Source organism: Macrobrachium nipponense, chromosome 9, assembly GCF_015104395.2.
Source record: "Macrobrachium nipponense isolate FS-2020 chromosome 9, ASM1510439v2, whole genome shotgun sequence".
Lineage (NCBI taxonomy): Eukaryota > Metazoa > Arthropoda > Malacostraca > Decapoda > Palaemonidae > Macrobrachium > Macrobrachium nipponense.
The window spans coordinates 13,645,186-13,664,425 of record NC_061110.1 but is presented as its reverse complement, the minus strand read 5'-3'; the positions used below and the strand labels follow the sequence as shown (position 1 = coordinate 13,664,425).

The window sequence follows — 19,240 nt, the reverse complement described above, 5'->3', positions numbered from 1 at the left end:
AAGTTTTGTACATACTTACCCGGCAGATATATACGATGAAGGCCCACCATCCTCCCTCAGGAGATGGCGTAAGAGAAAAATCTGGTCTGAAAACGGGAATGGTTCCTATTCCTGCCACCTAGCGGCGGGAGAGGGTGATCACCTGACCTACCTGTAGCGTGTCGCGAGTTTTTGAATTCTGTCGGGACGTCAGAGACATAAGCTAAGTATATATCTGCCGGGTAAGTATGTACAAAACTTTATTGTATACTAACAATATCATTTTCACATAGGTCCTCTGCTTTGGCTGCAGCCTTTCTTTACTTGGCATAAGTTCTTCATCCATTTGTCAGTATCCTTTATGTGGCAGTCCCTGTGGAGTGGCAGTTCCTTGGAGGGATTTACATCCTTACCATGAAGTGTACCACTTAGGAGTTTTAATTGCATCATCAGTGTTCTTCTGCTGGCTCTTTCTCATTCTGGAATTTTCAGGAGGATGGAGCCAGATAATCAGCTTCTGCCAGCCCGTTGGTTCTTTGTTCATCTATTTGGAAACTGGTAGCTGCATAGACATTAGTACACAAGTCTTTTCTTTAGTTGTCCCTAGGGATGTTCTGCATCCACCTTCAATGTTTTCCAAGATGTCTTTACTTTGTTTTGTTGGTTCTTTGTTCCTGTGCCCAAATTTGGCTTTGATTTGTGTATGCCCTTGGGTATTTTTGGCATTCTGGTTCCAGTGGTGTCCTTGGTGCTCCATCTAGGGTAATGGTTTCTTTGAGGACAGTTTGTTTTGTTGCATATGAGTTCCACATTTTGCTTTTTAGCTCTTGGTTGCATCTCACACTGTTATAGGTTATTTAGTGTTGAATGGCTGAGTGAGATTGTTTTTTTTTTAAGAGGTTATTGTTAATTATGATACAAATTGCTAAATGGTGTATACTATGTTTTCACTATACTGTATTTGATTACTGTTACACATGGTCATAGGAAGAGCTCTCTTTCCCTCCTTCCCACCATAATCTTCACACCATAGAACTTAATTCTGTGTAAGAGAGTCACCTTTAAAAATGTTCTTGAGCAGTGGTTGCGGCTATGATATAGATTGAGCTTTGAAAGATGTAAGGTGGCATGGGCATGCTTTAGGAAGACATTAGCAATTAGCTGGAGAATTGGTAAATATGGAAATTGAATGATCTTCGCCATTGGGTATATTCAGGAAAGTCAGAGAAAAAGGCAATGACAAGTACATAAGGACATGGCAGTATAACTGTATTGCCAGGGACTTTCCACTATATTTGTCTAAAGTTCTGTTCTTGACCTATGAGTTCACCGTTTCTTTGAGCTAGGGAGGGGGGCTTGTTGAGAAATTGTAGATTTACCTGCTGAGGCATCAGTGGCATATGTTGCATATTTGGTATTTGGGTTGTGTTTGAGTGCAAGGCATTGGCAGCTGCCTCGTTTTTACTCCTTTGTTGCAGTTTGCAGCAATATCATCTGTAGGTGTCGTACACATAGTGCTTGGTCTTGTGCAGCTGTCGACTTGCCCTTACTTCCTCCTTGAGCTCTCCCCTAGTCAGCCATTGATAACTGCCCCCTCAAGGTACGTGTGTGTGTGTGTGTGTGTGTGTGTATGGTACAAGCCATTCATTGATGTTCTCATATCTCTTTCCTCTACCTTATATTTGTCAGGCTTTTCATTCACAAAGATGAGTGTCTCATTGCAGATGTTATCGGTCACTTCATATGCACTTACTCCTTAAGGTAATATTTGAATGTTCTTTTCTAGATGCTGATGCAGTCCTCATTTATATTCTTTCACCTCTTCTTCTTGGCAAGTAGAGCCTTGTCACACTTGCTCTGAGATGTAGTGCCGTATTGATGGTCATCAGTTTTGTGTTTTGCTTCATGTTATCTAGGTTTTCATTTGTTCATTGTACTACTCCTATGCTATTTCTTAATATGGTATTTATTATGAAAGAAGACTGCCTTAGATGGGTAAGTACTTTTAAATACTTTTCTTTCTGTTAATTTTAATTTTTTTCTTCAATGGATTGAGAAATATCCGTGTAGAAGAAAGGAAACAGTGGAAGAATTGAAAGGTATTACAAAAGCTTCTTTTACTATAGTCTCCAGTAATGAAATTTGCAATAAAAAAGATTATTATTATTATTGTTTTATTGTTTATCTTTGTCAAAAATTCAGTGCATTTTTAAGTATTAAAGCTGATGAGAGCAAATTTGAATGTCCTTTAAATCGATTTACGGAAACTATTCATGAAGATGTATTACCATGACAGGGTGTAAGTGTTCAAAGAACTTAAGATTGGTTGGAGTGAGGTGTAGTAGAACCACTTGAATAGCCTATTAATGTATACCATCCTGTTTGGTGGCATGAATAGTGAGGGTCACATGATTATTTAAAATGACTTAGAACACATATAATCACATGAATAGTGAGGGTCACATGATTATTTAAAATAACTTAGAACACATTTAATCTCTTTTAAATGTTTCATATAGTGGTTTTATGGCATTTTCACTGTTTTTAATCTTTCTTCTTTAAAATGAAACCTAATAGTAAATTGAGGAATATTAGGATGGTTATGGTTTCTCTAGTCGTGTTGTGTTGCTGCTACTTGTTCACAGGAAGGTATTGTTTGGTAATGGCTGATTACTTGTTGTTGGAGGCATGCTGTCTATGTACTCTGGTAACCCTATCAGATGGCTGGTCTCTTGTGAAGTAGTTTATAGAATTACACACTTAATATCCCTTTCAAGAGTTCATGGAGAAAGTTTACCTTTATTGTTCAAGATTTATTGCAAAAAAGAGTATGTTTGGATATTACCATTTACAGTTATGGAATTAGGAGCTATATATCAAAATTTGGTACTATTTTAATTCCTGTTTTCTATCTGCAGGTACTTAATTAGTTTAAAGCTTATTCCTTCTGTGTTGTTGTTGGTATAAAATATGTTTCTATGTATTATGTTGCAGATCCTGACAGCAAATGATATGTCTTCCCTTCTCCTTGGTCACCCAGAAGATAAACTCTGTGGCAAAATGAAACTGACGGATTTCGTTACCCATCCAAGAACGCACGAGGTCCTAAGCTCCCTCTCAAATTTGTCCCCCACATCAGAAACAGATAGCTCAGATTGCTCCCTACATACCTTGCCTGACCCTGACATACTAGAAAACCAAGGGATGGTTCTCTTCAGTGGTAAAGTTGTAAGTGTTTACTTTAGAGGCATACATATAATGTTTTTAGTAAGTTTTCTTTCCGCTAAATAGGTTAGTTTTTGTCAGTCGTTAACTTGTTACTGACATAATGCCTGATCAAAGACAACAGAACTGAAATGGAAAAGATGATTTAAATAGCAAAGTTGAGTTTGCATTCCAGGAGTTTGAGACAGGAGTGAAGTTAGACCTTTTGCTAGGTGGCTTCCACTAGGTGGAAATATAGTCTTACTTATTTTCAAGTTAATGTACCTACTTACTTTCCTTAAGTGGTAATTCATATCGTGATACTCATCATTTCACCAGGAATAATGATGCTGGCATTAATAAAAGTTTGTATTGCTTAGATTAGCATATGTTGAGTCTGAAACGGATATTAGTCAAGTAAGAGCGTTATTTTGTTTTCTTTCTGTAGATTAAGTTGAAAACTCATATTCAGTCCTTTTTAAGTATCATATTTTAAAAAATTCCTATTCAATTTAAGTCATCCTATATATATAAATACAAGTGTTACATATGGATGTTGTTTATATACTATAATGAGATTACAGAAAGTACTTCGCTGCTTTGGATTGTTAATTTAAAATAATTGCCAAATTAAACAGTAAAGTCCTTTCAATAGATTCACTTGTACAGTCGACCCCCCCCCCCCCCCCGACATTCACAGACTGTTCTGTGGACACCTGTTTGTGGATTTTTTCTTAGAACATATCTAAAATATTCGCTATCTATTTTCATTTTATTTTTGTGACTAAATATATATAAAAAATTATTTACTAGTAATTTTTAAATATTAATATTAATGTAAACAAAATATCTATACAGGCAGCCCCCATTATCAACAGGTTCCATTCCATGGAGCTTGATGTTAACCGAAAATCGTTGCTAACCGAAATTCAAAGTTTACGGGGTACCACAATCCACCTTACGGTGCCCTAGACTGGTTAACAATTCCTTAGACAGTGTTACGGCCGGATATTTTACCCTATTATGTAATACTTAACTTTTTAATGAAAATGTGGGATTTCATTCGCTATGGTCTGCATGGTAGTTCTATAAAGTTTTAATGTCAGATCTGATGAACTTAAGGGTAAATTTTGGCATAAAATGAGAGAGAGAAAAAGTCACCTTTTTTCAGAAATACTAACTTTCCGCCTTCATCTTTTTATTTATATCTTCCAATTAAATAATTAAGGAAAGCAAAAGAGAATGATGAAAGTATCGTTAGTGAAGTTATATTCGTTGCTTACCCTTAAACGCCGAGCTGGTATTTCCAAAAGTGTCTCCTGTATACCGGTGGCGTTCGCAAGTGAGCGCCGAAGCGGAAAAAAGTTTTTTTCAAAAAATCACAGCACGCATAATAATCAAGATTAAGAGTTCATTTTTGGCTCCTTTTTTGTCATTGCCTGAAGTTTAGTATGCCACCATCAGCAAATTGCCTGAAGTTTAGTATGCCACCATCAGAAATGAAAAAATATAATTATCATATATAATATTGGATATATGACCGTGGAAAAAATATTTCATATATAGTTGTATACAAATCGTGCTGTGAGCAAAACAGTTAAAGCTAATGAGTTCATTATTTTTTTGTTGTATTGTACACTAAATTGCGATGATTTTGGTATATAACAAACTGTAAAACGATCAAAGCAACACAGAGAAAAGATTATCACAATATGATGCATGAATGCGTAACGCTCGGACGTGAAAAAAGTTGTTTTTAAAAATTCACCCTAAATTGAAATATTGTGCTAGAGACTTTCCGTTTGTTGCAAAATAAAGGTAATTGATTGAATATTACTAGACTGTAAGTGTTGTAGCTTACAATTGTAGATTTTCGACCATTTTGGTCGAGCTAAAGTTGACCGAAGGTCAAATTTTTTCTATATCGTTATTTATATGAAAATTTATTTCAAAATTGATAAAAGCTATAACCTTGGGTTGTTTTTTGTTGTGTTCTACATGAATTGCGCACATTTTCTTATATATAAAACTTTATGTAACAGCTAATATAAAACTGTGCAAACATTACGACAATCGGAGAAAAAAAAGTCTGATTTTTTCAGGAGTTACTGCGCGGACGGTAGGAAAAAGTTTTTTTCATAAATTCACCATAAATCGAAATATTGTGCTAGAGACTTCCAATTTGTTGCAAAATGAAGGTAAATGATTGAATATTACTAGAATATAAGAGTTTTAGCTTACAATTGTGTTTTTCGACCATTTCGGTAGAGTCAGAGTTGACCGAAGGTTGAAATTTTGACACTTATCGTTATTTATATGAAAATATTTCAAAACTGATAAAAGCTACAACCATGGGTTGTTTTTAGTTGTATTGTGCATGAAATTTCGCACATTTCCATATATAAAACTTTATGTAACGGCTAATTTAAAATGGTGCAAACATTACGACAATCGCACGTATGATTTTTTCGGAAGAGTTACCGTGCGGACGTAAGGAAAAAAGTTTTTTTCATAAATTCACCATAAATCGAAATATTGTGCTAGAGACTTCCAATTTGTTACAAAGTGAAAGGTAAATGATTGAATATTACTAAAAACTATAAGAGTTTTAGCTTACATTGCGTTTTTCGACATTTCGGTAGAGTCAAAGTTGACCGAAGGTTGAAATTTTGGCACTTATTGATATTAATATGAAAATATTTGAAAACTGATAAAAGCTACAATCATGAGTATTTTTTTGTTGTATTCTACATGAAAATGCACACATTTTCATATATAATACTCCATGTAACGGCGGCTAATTTAAATGGTGCAAAAATTATGTCAAAGTGACGAAATAATTCCGAGATGTGTCTGATACTTTTTAGTGCGATAAGAAAGAAATTCGCGCTTGCGCGCCTGGCTAACGATTGTAAAAATAAACAAAACAACACCTTGATCCGTGAACTAAACCCAGCATCCTCCAAGGCGTGTGATTCAAAATGGTCTTGGTCTGGTATGGCCTATTAAAGTTATTGCTTTTTTTTTTGCTAATTTTTAAAAAAACTTTTTTATGTCGAGCGTAATTATGTCCGGTCGGCACCCAAAAGACCATCTATCTCGAGGTAAAATACGTCCAATAGGCGTTTAAGGGTTAAAGGCGGTTAAGAAAATAACTATAGGGGTCACGAGTTAAAGTGGGTTATGTGGGTGGCTCCACGCTCGTGACCAAGCACAGATGCCAATAGTCCCTTGCATACACAATTATTTTAAACTACCGGTTTCCAGCTGGTCCTGAGTATTTATCCTAATGTTAAGACCGAAGGTTTGTTTCGTATATGAACAATATTAGTTTTTGCTTTGGTAAGAGTATAATGGTTATAGGAGTGTTCATACGTAGCAGTAAGCCATATATATTTTGTACAAGTAACTTACCCAGCAGAATATATACTTAGCTATAGACTCGGTCGTCCCGACAGAATTTCAAAACTCGCGGCACACGCGACAGGTAGGTCAGGTGATCCACCATTCCCGCCGCTGGGTGGCGGTCTGGAACTATTCCCGTTTTCTAAGCCATAATTTCTCTGTCGGTTGAACGGACAACACCTATTGTTTGTTCCTCCATCTTGGATTTCAACTCGTTTGCCGAGAATTTGGATTTTTGGTTTTTTGGTGACGTATTCTGTTTTTTCTCTGGCTTGGCATACGCTTATTGTGGACTGTTTTTCGACTTTGGTTTTGACTACTCTTTCACGATGTCTGACGCTAAGGCTTCAACCTATGTTTAGAGTTTGCAGTAGGGAAGATTGTAAGGTTAGGCTGCCTAACTCGGCATTAGATCCTCATAGTATTTGCGCTAAATGCAGGGAGAATGAATGTTCTTTTATTAACACCTGTGTTGAATGCGAGAACCTTACGGAGCTTGAATGGAAGGAATTATCATCATATGTTAGGAAGCTTGAGAGAGATAGAGTGAGAAAGGCTTCAGCTAGGTCATCTAGTAGATCTTGCTCCTTAGAACAAGAAATTAACTCTCCTAACAATTTTCCCTTAGCCTCAGCTGCTTCTCCCTGTTCTGAATCCAAAGATTCTTCGTCAGAGAGGGAAAATGTAAAAGCTTCAATTAAGAAACTTCAAGCTCAGCTAACGAGCTCTAAACCAAGGTTAAGAGTGGTGATAGTGACTTGTGCAGTGTCCCCAGTGCAGTGGAGGGGGCGTCTGACCGGTTCTCATTGCTCCTAGGCCTAGACCGCTTCCAAACTCCCAGGACCAGGGGAGGAGGAATGTCGAAAGCCGCAGGGAGGATGCAGAACATCCCCAACGGTCAGGCGTCCTTCGGCAGATCCTGTTGTTAAGTCCCAGGCTGCCTCGGATTGCCGCAGAAAAAGGCGTCCTAAAGGAGTGTTTTTTCGGCCTCAGACTCTTCCTCTCCTAAACGAGGATGGAGTTCGGCCTCTCTTTCGCGCCCTTTGAAGAGAGCCTGGAAGGCTCCTAAAGGAGACGCGGCTGACTCCAGCCCAGAGCGTTTTCCCGAGGATGCCTTCGGGACCTAAGAAGACTAAACAAGAGGAGCCTTCTCTTCAGGATCCTACGAAGAAGTTTTTGGTTAATCTGCAAGAGCAGTTAGCTTCTCTCGTAGGCTCTTTTGCTAAGGACTCTACAAGGAGGAAGGATGTCTCGCTCCCTGTTAAGAGTTCCGCTAAGCGCCCCGCTTCGTATAGGAGAGAACCCTCACGATCTCCAGGGCGTTATCGCCTTCGTCGAGAGACTCGTTCTGATCGGAGTTGTTCTCCTGAGAGAAGAGCCCTTGCGCCTTATAGGCTGTCTTCCCCGAAGCGCCCTCTGAGACGCCGCGAATCGAGCAGAAGTCTCGATCGGTTTTAGGTGCAAGGGAACCGTTTTTGGAAAAACCGATTTAGGTATCAGGATCCTTTGGGTCTGCAGGACCAGGAGCCAGACAGGCGCAAAGAGGCAGCAAGACGCAAGAAGGGCGTCAAGAGCCTCTTAGAACACAGGATTCAGGACGTCAGGATTCGCTAGAAGGCAGGAATCAGGACGCTATGAGCCAGGACGCCATGAGTCAGGGCGCCAGGAGTCAGGGCCGCCAGGAGTCAGGGCGCCAGGAGTCAGGGCGCCAGGAGTTAGGACGCCAGGAGGCAGGACGCCAGGAGTACGTTAGGCGTCAAGTGTTAGGGCGCCAAGAGCCTGTTAAGCGTCAGGAATCAGGACGCGGGATCTTTTCAAGCGCCCTGAATCAGGACGCCAGGAGCCTAGCAAGCGCCACGAACCTGGCGAACCTAGACAACAAGAGTCTAGTAGGCGCAAGAGTGTTTCCGACAGGCAGGAGCCTCACTCTTTCGTAATAGAAGTGCTAATGTTCCGCGCTCCCCTTCTCGGGAAGGAGTTCTTCTCCCGGGAAGAGCCAGATCACTCCAAAACGATCTCCTTCTGTGGATCAGTTGGACCAGGTATCGGAAGACGAAGAGCCAGTAGATGTAGCAGTTTCTGACTACAAGAGACTTTCTCTTTTGCTGCTAAGGAGTTCGGAGACTCCCTTCATCCTGCGGACCCTCCTTCACCAGGATCGTTGATGTCCAGCACTAAAGCTCTCAAGTCGTCTTCCTTCGTCAAGATGCGCCCGCTCTTTGTATGAAAAAGGCATTAAAGACTTTTTCAGAGTGGTTGAACTTCCAGAAGGGAAGCGGGGCAAGACAGTTTTTTCCTGCCCTCCTTCCAAGTTAACAGGCAAACCAGGAAGGTGGTACGAGACCAAAGAACCGAGGGGTTAGGTCTTCCTTCTTCCGCAGATGCGGATTTTGCTTCCTTAGTGGACTCTTCTAGGAGGAAGTCGTTGCTGTCTGCTAAGGCAACTTGGGGCATGTGTGAGCTAGACCACCTTCTAAAAGGGCCTCTTTAAAACCCTAGAAGTTCTTCAACTTTATGGACTGGGCTTTGGGAGCGTTAGCGAAGAGAGCTCAGGACACTGACTTTGTTTTCCATGGAGGAACTTTCGAGCGTCCTGGCTTGCCTGGACAGAGCGGTCATGGACGGTTCTGTTGAAGTTGCCTCTCTTTTTGGAACGGAGTATTAAAGAAGAGATCTGTCTTTAGCTCTTTCTTAGCAAGAGCAGTATCACCTTTGCAAAGGACATCTCTTCTTTTTGCACCGTTATCCCCGCACCTATTTTCCACAAGAGACTGTTAGAGAGGTTTCTAAATCTCTTACGGAGAAGGCAACTCAGGATCTCCTCACGCACTCAGCCAAGAAGTTTAGGCCGGCAGTGCCTATAGAGAAAAAAGAGAGACCCTCTTTTGTACAGCCCTTTCGAGGTGCCTCCTCTTCTAGAGCCCCTCTTAGAGGTCGCAGAACAGATAGAAGGAGTAGACATCTAGAAGGTCCTTCGGGAAGTCTAGATGAACAGGAAGTCCTCCAGACGAAAGTAGGCGCCAGGCTACTCCACTTTGCCAAAGTCTGGGCGCAGAAGGGAGCGGACTCCTGGTCCCTCTCTATCCTGAAAAAAGGATACTTGATCCCCTTCAGGGAAAAATCCTCCCTTGACGACAACTCCAAGGGAGTTGACCGCAAGATACTCGGATCCGGTCCGAAAGCTTGCTATGTTGCAAGCAGTGGAACAGATGATTTTCTAAGGAAGCGGTAGAACTGGTTCAAGATCTCCAGTCTCCAGGATTCTACAATCGGCTATTCCTGGTACCGAAAGCATCGGGGGATGGAGACCGGTTTCTAGAAGTCAGTGCCCTGAATTTCTTTGTATTGAAGAAGAAATTTTCAATGGAGACGTCTTCTCTGTTCTATCTGCTCTTCGTCCAGGGGACTGGATGGTGTCCCTGGACCTTCAGGATGCGTATTTCCATGTGCCAATTCATCCGGCAGCAAGGAAGTATCTGAGGTTCATGTTCCAAGGGAAAGTGTTCAGTTCCGAGCGATGTGCTTCGGACTTTCGACTGCCCTCAAGTCTTCACGGACATCATGAAGAATGTAGCTTATTGGCTACATCTGGAAGGGATCAGGATCTCGTTATATCTGGACGATTGGCTAATAAGAGCCCAATCGGAGAAAAAATGTCTGGAGGACCTATTAGTGACTCTAAAGTTGACAAAGTCCTTAGGACTTTTAGTAAATACGAGAAATCCAGGCTGACTCCCCAGCAGAGTATTGTCTATCTGGGGATTCAGATGGATTCTCGGGATTTTCTAGCGTATCCTTCGCTGGAAAGGAGAGACGCTGCTTAGAAAAGGTGTCAGTCTTCTTAAGGGAAAGAACATTGTTCCGCCTGAGGCGGGGAATGGCATGAGCTTACTGGGGACCCTCTGCCTCGATGGAACAGTTTCGTTTCCCTTAGGAAGACTTCACCTACGACCCCTTCAATTTTTATCTGAAGGAGAAGTGGGATTGGAAGTCCAACAATCTAGGAGATACATTTCCAATCTCGAAAGGGATCAAGGAGAATATCCGTTGGTGGTTAGATCCACAGAAACTAAGCAAGGGAATCTCCCTTCGCTTACAGAACCTCGCCATAGCGTTGTTTGCAGACGCCTCAGAATCAGGGTTGGGGGGGAGAGACCCTAGGTTCGGAAGAAGTGTCAGGCACTTGGGAAGGAGAACAATGTCCTGGCACATAAACAAGAAAGAGCTAACAGCCATCATCTAGCTTTGGTTCATTTCGAGGAACAGGTCTCAGGTCTGGGGATTCAGATTCACTCGGAACACAACAGCCCTCGCTTATATAAAGAAACAAGGGGGGACGCATTCCTTTTCCCTGTACGAATCAGCAAAGGATCTGCTGATTTGGGCGCAGGAAAGGAAGATCTCTCTCCTCACAAGGTTTGTGCAGGGAGGGAGAGAAAATGTCCGGGCAGATCTGTTAAGCAGAAAAGAACAAGTCCTACCCACGGAATGGACTCTCAATCCTCAGATTTGCCAACAACTTTGGCATCTGTGGGGAAGGCCCAATATAGACCTGTTCGCGACCAACAAGAATCACAGATTAGAAACCTATTGCTCCCCGATCTCGGATCCTCAAGCAGTAGCAGTAGACAGCTTTCTGCTAGATTGGACGGGCTTGGACGCATACGCCTCCCTCCTTTCAAGATAGTAGGAGAAGTATTGAGGAAGTTCTCTTGCTCGGAAGGAACAAGAATGACCCTCATCGCTCCCTTCTGGCCGGCTCTCGATTGGTTCACAGAGGTGCTGGAGTGGTTAGTGGGATTTTCCAAGATCGCTTCCACTAAGGAACGATCTTCTCAAACAACCCCACTTCGACAGGTTTCACAAAAACCTCCCCGCTCTAAGTCTGACCGCCTTCAGACTGTCGAAGGACTTGTCAGAGCAAGGGGCTTTTCACGAGAAGTGGCGAAGGCTATTGCAAGAGCCAGAAGAGTCTCCACTTCAAAAGTATATCAGTCGAAGTGGGAGTTGTTTAGAAGATGGTGTAAGGGAAAGAAAATATCCTCCTCCAGTACCTCTGTAACTGAAATCGCAGATTTTCTCCTATATTGAGAAAAGACTGTAACCTGGCAGTTTCAACAGTGAAGGGTTACAGAAGTATGCTGGCCTCAGTTTTTCGACATAGAGGAATAGATCTGACGAATAATAAAAGATCTTCATGACCTTATAAGGTCTTTTGAGACCACGAAAGAACATGTAATCAAGAAGCCTAGCTGGAACTTGGATGTGGTTCTCAAGTTCCTAATGTCGGAAAAATTGTACCGTCTCACGCAGCTTCGTTTAGAGACTTTACTAGAAGTCATTATTCCTTTTTGCGTTAGCAACAGCCAAGAGAATTAGCGAGTGCAAGCTTTGGAAGGTAAAGTGGGGTTTAAGAAGGATTCAGCGATTTGCTCTTTAAACATTTTTTCTAGCAAAAAATGAAAATCCCTCAAAGCCTTGGCCAAGAAGCTTTGAGATAAAAGGACTAGCTTCATTAACAGGGAGAGAACTAGAAAGGACTTTGTGTCCAGTCAGGGCACTCAAGTTCTACCTGGAGAAGAAGAAGTTGCTGAAAGGTACAGAAGAAAGTCTTTGGTGCTCTGTAAGAGATCCGAAAAGAGCGATTTCTAAGAACGCTCTTACATACTTCATAAAAGATGTAATAAGGGAAGCTCACCTTAAGTGCGAAGAAGAGCATCTCAAGGTTCTCAGAGTGAGAGCTCATGAAGTGAGAGCCATAGCTACGTCTATGGCATTTCACAAAACATGGTCGCTTCAGGCTCTTATAGAGTCGACATTTTGGAGATGTAATTCGGTGTTCGCCTCGAATTAGCCTAAGAGGACCGTTAAAATTTCGTACGAAAACGTGCTTTCGCTCTGGGTAAGAGTATGTTTTCGGCGAATTCAGTGCTGGGAGAAGGGGCTGAGGCTAATCCTTCCTATTTAGTTTAAGGCTTAAATTACTGTTTATTGGTGGTTGTTTTTATTGGTTAATTGTCAGAGGGAATAGGGAACCCTCTTACAATTCATAGATTGTAACAAGACTAACATTAGGTCAGGTGATCGGGATTGGCTCAGTGCTCTTTGTGATTTGTTTAATAACCTTAACTCTGTCATGTAAGAGGGCGAGTCTCCATTGATATGACATAAGGTCAAGGCTCTACCATGTAAGTGGGTCAGCCCCATTGGTACGATCCAGTATAGGCTCTGTCGCGTAAGCGGGCTAGCCCCCATTGACACGATCCAAAGAGTTATTCAACCATAGGTTCATTCCTCGTTGAAACTCTTGAGGCAAGCAGACTCATCGACAGTAGTCATGAAGTCTTCAGCCCAATAAGGTAGGAACTATGGATTATGTTATCCAAGAACATAGGTTGTTTTTTCCCTGTTTTTTAATGTATTTAGTTTAAGTATTATTTTGTTTTTAGCTGTCTCTTGCCCGCCACAAGGGTGCCAATCAGCTAAGTATATATCTGCTGGGTAAGTTACTTGCACAAAAAATGATATTGTTAAGATACAATAAAGTTTTGTACATACTTACCTGGCAGATATATACGATTAATGGCCCACCCAGCCTCCCCCACAGACAGGTGGAAGAGAAATTATGGCTTAGAAAACGGGAATAGTTCCAGACCCCGCCACCCAGCGGCGGGAATGGTGGATCACCTGACCTACCTGTCGCGTGTGCCGCGAGTTTTGAAATTCTGTCGGGACGACCGAGTCTATAGCTAAGTATATATCTGCCAGGTAAGTATGTACAAAACTTTATTGTATCTTAACAATATCATTTTAAGGGTAATGTTGTAAGATGACTTGGAAATATTTAAGTGTTGTAAGATGATAGTTTAAGGAATATTTGGTGTTTGAACTATTAAAATAGGCAGTTATAAGTATTTGTAGAGGGGGTCTCAAGTATTTGCGGAATTCAATTTTTCGCTGGCGGTTGTGGTCCATAACCTCCTCAAATACTACGGGGGGTAGACTGTACTTCAGGTAATTCGTAAGGAAATTTTCTGTCGGCTAAACTTTTTGCATGATATCTCTACAGGTCAATGTCAATACTTGTGACAATGGTAGTCTGCCTTGCTCCCTCTGGGTGAAAGGTCTTCAGCAGGAAGCAGAAGAAGAACAGAGATGGATTGCAGTCCTTGAACCTGTTGACATCACTGTGGCTAAGGTAAAGTTCTTTTTTCCTATATAAAGGATATTTGTTACTAAGGTCATTGTGAGTGATATGTAGTTGTTTTCTTTTAAACCAATCTTTAGATGTCAAGAATTTGAGATCTCTTGCCATTTGATATGCTAAGTACTTTATTTTATGTTGTATTTTAAGCAAATGGCAGCATATGTATTGATCAAATTCAGAGAAATTCCAGCTTTTTTTTTTTATTCCAAGACTCATTGCAGAAATAGAGCATGTATGACACTGTTGTACATTCATCTCATGGCATGAAAATGCCTTGGGTTTTATGACATGGTAGAAGAAAAATAAAGTTAGTATTAAGGTTTTTGTAGAAAGGCACAAACTTTGGTGAAGTGAAAACAATTACAGATAATTAATATTTTTATTTTTCTTCTCCAACTTTTTTGTATGAAGCTCAACTCGGGTATCGAGTGACAGTGCAGTGATCCTAAAATGTACAATATTTTCAGGCATCTATTGATGAAACTGGAAGAATACTAAAGCACGATCCATCATTCAACTCCCTGTTTGGCTATGCAGAAAGTAGTGAACTGAATAAACTGAATATCAGAGACCTCATTCCAGCAATTAAAGTACCTGACATGTCCAAAGAAATACCAAAGGTACGGCAGCCATTTGAAAATATTCTTGTAGTGTAAACTGTGTTACTTAAAAAGCTCTGGATTGTATTTTAAGACAATTTAATTTTTGGTTTCGAGAGATTTGGGTTGGTTGAACCTCCTAAATTCCTATAACAATAAATAGCATATGAATACATATAAGTTGACAAATAAATTTGAGAGTAAGTAAAACAATTTTTATCAATAAATTTTAATTCATTGTGTCATTCCAGCTGGTGCAAGAAGATTATCCTATTGTTAAGACCCCAGGCTTGTTAATTATGAAAAATACAGATTGATTAAAAATTTGTTATTTTGCCATTTTCCCATTGATTAATAGCAAAAATCTATTTTCTCTTGATTAAAAATTTGTCATTTTGCCATTGTCCCATTGATTAATAGCAAAAGTCTTTTTTCTTTTGTAACAGAATATTGAGAAGCAGCACTGCACGGGACAAACTGTAGACTGTGCAACATTTCCTCTGTGTGCTCACTTCACTGTAGATCCATCTCAGTTTGACCAAGGGATTAAGAAAACTGTTTTTGACATAGAATTATGGGTAAGTTTCCTTTTATGAGAATTATTGGTATCCTAGAAACCTTCATTTAATGGAAACTTACATGAGTTATTGCCTGTTCAACTTGTGAGCAACTGACTGAATTGTTGAGGAAATGGAAATTGTTAAGGAACAGTAGTATCCATAACATTTATAAGTAGTAGAATGATTGATATTAATTATGTTTTTTACAACCATTAAAAGTTTCATTGAATTTGGTTCTGTCATCTTGGAGATTGAAACATCTATTTTTGAAAAAAAGCAAGTTTTGGTAAAACAGCAAAAGAAAAATATTTATTGCTTATTTTGTATTTGTTTTTTGAAGCCCGTTATACACTAGAAAAAATGGGATCTTTTAATGGGGAACAATTATTTTTGAATAAAATTTTTGCCCATTTATTTTGTCATGCATTTTTTACAATTTGTCATTCACAGTGCTGTGAAAGTGGTGAACAAAGTCTATGAACCAATCCAACATTTCTTATAGTAATAATGTTTCAAGTTATGTTTATTTACATATAAAATGGTCCAAAATAGCATAGCTATATCTCAAACTTGATCCAATCTAGGATCAATCACAAACCTATGATTTTCACAATATGATGTTTACAGTGCTGTATAAGATGTGAACAAAATTGTCAATGAACCAATCTAAATATTCTTTTTTAGCAATAACATTTTTAGATATGTTTATGCATAAAAATAGTCCAAAACAGTGAATAACTCGCTTGATCCTATCCTGAATTATTCATGCCGACACATTTTGCACGTCTTTTTCACAAATTGTGGTTCACAGTGTCATACAAGCAATGAACAAGATTGTCAATGAACTAATCTAAAAAAATTTTTAGCATTATTCACAATAGTATGTTTATTTAGATATAAAAAAGTTTAAAACTGTTAATAACTAAAATTTGATAATTCCTTGAAATTCAGCGGTCGGTGCGCTCGTGATGTATTCTTTATTCGAAGTACTGTAAATGCTGATACAAACCATAACATTTGAAAGTTGAGTGTAAGATTGCTAAAGCACAGTGTGAAAGGTGTTGGGGGCAGGATTTTGCAACATAAAAATGTGAAACATGTTTTCTTTCTCCAAAGAGGAAAATGACTTTTTGTTTGTCTCCATTACTGCTTTAATTATTTATCTTATTGAAATAAATAAAATTCTAACATTTATTACACGCATTTAGTTGTTTTGCTAAAGCTGGTGCATGTATAATTGCATTTATTTTGCACCTTTATTGCTCTAATCATTTATCCTATTGTAATACGTATGTAAAATTCTGATGTTTGTTAATGATAAAAAGCTGGTGCATATGTACAAGTTAGGTCACACAACAAATATTTTTATTGTTCAAGCAGGCTAAAGAAAAGTAGAAGCAAAAAATAGAATGATCCATTTTCAGAATCTTTGATATTAAAATTTCATGATATTAAGGATTTCAGTGAAGGGAAATAGTGGTTTTTATACTTGCACAGTTTGATGTTTGTAGGTATATTGCTGAATTTTCTTGATATATCACATCTCTTTTGTAGGTATTTTCCAATATAAGTGGCCTAGTAGTTCTTGATGGTGCTGGTAGAATCAGGGACTACAACCACAACTTCACAAGACTGCTGTTTGGTTACGGAAAGAAAGAGCTTCAGGGTGCGGTAAGTAGTGTTGATGCAGTGTGTCATGAGACTGATAGTAACATATTTGCGTCTGTGTTGTCATCATAAAAAAAGACTGTAGTTTAGGCAAGTCAGTCACATAGAAATAGTCTCATGAGGGCGGCTCATTATTACTTTTTTTAACAAATGAGAACTGGAGCTTGAAAAAGTTGAAGGGACTACAAAGAACCTTCAATAATTTGAAATGTACGTGCTGCATACTTTTAACATTTTTCCCCTTGCTCTCTTCTCTTGAAGCTGTAGGTGTCTATAACATATCCCTGTTCCATTTTTTCCTTTCAGTCCTCAGCAGCTTATCCTGCTTTGACTTTTCATTTATTCCAGTTGATCTTTTCCCAACTTTATGTCTTTCATCATCACTTTTGCACCAAATTTCAGATCTCATTTAAAAGGAAGTCTTTTCAGTGAGTCCTTTGAAGTTTTGGACATGCAACTCAAAGGTCTTGTTAAAGTGCATTATGATTTGCTATTACAGATTAATCATTAATAGCTTCATCCTTTGTGAGGTGAACTTAGGTGCATTTAAATTGTTTGAGTTAGCCTAGTTTGGGTTAATTTCACCTTGGAAGAAGCTATTTAGGATTTGTAGGAAATTTTTATGGAGACATTGCACTTAAGTAATACCTACCTTTGGTTTAAGAGTTAAATATTATTCATCCATATGAGATTTTAGGAGCTTTGCTTTGGTTTGATTAAAGCTCTTGAAATTAATAAAAGCAAAAATATTCCACGCTCGCTCAACCAGACAAGCATGGTCATTGTAATTAAATAACTGTTTTTATTTCTTGTTTATTACTTTGTCTCTTAATGCCCTTTTCTTTTTCAGGCTATCACTCACTTGATACCAACCTTCTTCGATGATGTTGCTTCTATTCACAAGATGAACAGTCCTTCCTTTGGATCAGATCACTCGGATTCTGCCATCAGTGATAGTGAAAATGACAGTCAGAAAGAGAATAGCAAGGTATGTATCAGAGGTGGTAATTTGTTAAAAAGCAGTCGTTTGTATTTATTATGCATTATAATTGTGTATGTGCAAATTCTAAAATCAAGTAAAGTGGTGACAATCCTTTTTCCACAGTCGTCGGCTGGAATAACGGAACTCTCATCTGGAACAGAGCTCTCATCAGCAATTAAAGGAAACTGTGCTTTCATGGCCACTGATAGGTAAATATAAATACTATGATTGATTCCTGTTATCTTGTATTTAATGTATACAGTATCCTTGGTAAAATGGTTCCTTAAATCCAACTTCCTCGCTAAAATAGGTAATCTTACTCCAACTTCTTTGCTAAAGTGGCTAATCTTAATCCTCTTCTTGAAATGTATCCAGCCCTCTCTTTGCTTCTACATATAGAATTGTTCCCCATGTATGAAGGTAATTGGTTCAAAGTTCCTGGTGTAAAATGAAAATTTCATATACAGTGGACTCCCCTGTATTCGCATGGAATGCATACCAGACCCCCTGTGAATAGTTAAAATCCATGAATACTTAGAACCCACTCAAAAAATGCTTATAATTGACTATCTTGAAAGTTCAAATACCAAATGTATACCTTAAATAATATCCTACGTCAGGTATACCATAAATTACTATCATTACTGTATTGATCTTTGAGATTATATTATAAATATAATTTCAAAGTCATCTTAAGCATTTTACCATTAAAAACATATATGTACAGCTAATGAGAGACAGAGAGACCATTGAATCGGCAACATCATATATCTGACCATCAAGAGTGAAATTATGAATTATATCTGAGACAGAGAATAATAATGAAGAGAGAGAGAATAACTCCTTACGACTCTCCTTCCCCTCTGCCAGTACGTACATCAAACTGTCATTTACTCCCCCGCCCTCCTTTCGTGACGTGAAGTGGATAAAAAGACTGGGAATCATTATTTCTTTTATTAATCTATTAATATTTGAAAATTAGTTATTAGGTAAATCATTTATTTATACATCAGAACAAATAAACACGTAAGAGAGAGAGAGTTTTTTTTTATAATTGTTTAATCTCATTAAACTTGATAATATTTGAAAATAGGTACTGTAAATTATTATTTTATCATAAAATGTAGTAGTACCCTTAAAGATATACATACACTTCCGACACTTCCAGCCAAAACAGGAGAGAGGGAGAGAGAAATTATATGAACGTTAGTCGGCAACACAACACGCTCGCTCCCCCTCCTGTCACATTACTTTTACTTGACATATTTGACAGCTCTGGATCTTAGCTTACTACCTGGATCTAAAATGAAAGATGTGGGGTAGAATGGATTTTCCTTCATTCTTACATAATTTTTAAATTTATAAACCAAAATGTTACCAGTTCACTATAGGATTTTCTTTAATGAATTGATATTATTGCTGTACATTAATATTGATATTTAAAATTAGGAAATCATATATTTATCATACAAAAATACAAAAACATTCATCTCACACACACACAGAGAGAGAGAGAGAGAGAGAGAGAGAGAGAGAGAGAGAGAGAGACTAATACAGTATTAATCAATACTAATATTTGAAAATTTTAAAATAATTTTTGTATTATAAAAATGTATTTAGTCATGAAAATAACATC

The 19,240-nt window shown here is 38.7% G+C and overlaps 1 protein-coding gene across 1 annotated transcript in view; it reads left to right on the top strand.

Annotated features, from left to right (window-relative positions):
• LOC135218624 (uncharacterized) overlaps window positions 1–19,240 on the top strand; it is a 203,917-nt gene that overhangs the window by 52,169 nt on the left and 132,508 nt on the right. The window contains exons 6-12 of the mRNA XM_064255061.1: window positions 2,974–3,207; window positions 13,658–13,786; window positions 14,263–14,415; window positions 14,841–14,972; window positions 16,509–16,625; window positions 17,473–17,610; window positions 17,728–17,813. Of these exons, the coding sequence (XP_064111131.1) occupies window positions 2,974–3,207; window positions 13,658–13,786; window positions 14,263–14,415; window positions 14,841–14,972; window positions 16,509–16,625; window positions 17,473–17,610; window positions 17,728–17,813 (989 nt within the window). The remainder of the gene's footprint in view (window positions 1–2,973; window positions 3,208–13,657; window positions 13,787–14,262; window positions 14,416–14,840; window positions 14,973–16,508; window positions 16,626–17,472; window positions 17,611–17,727; window positions 17,814–19,240) is intronic.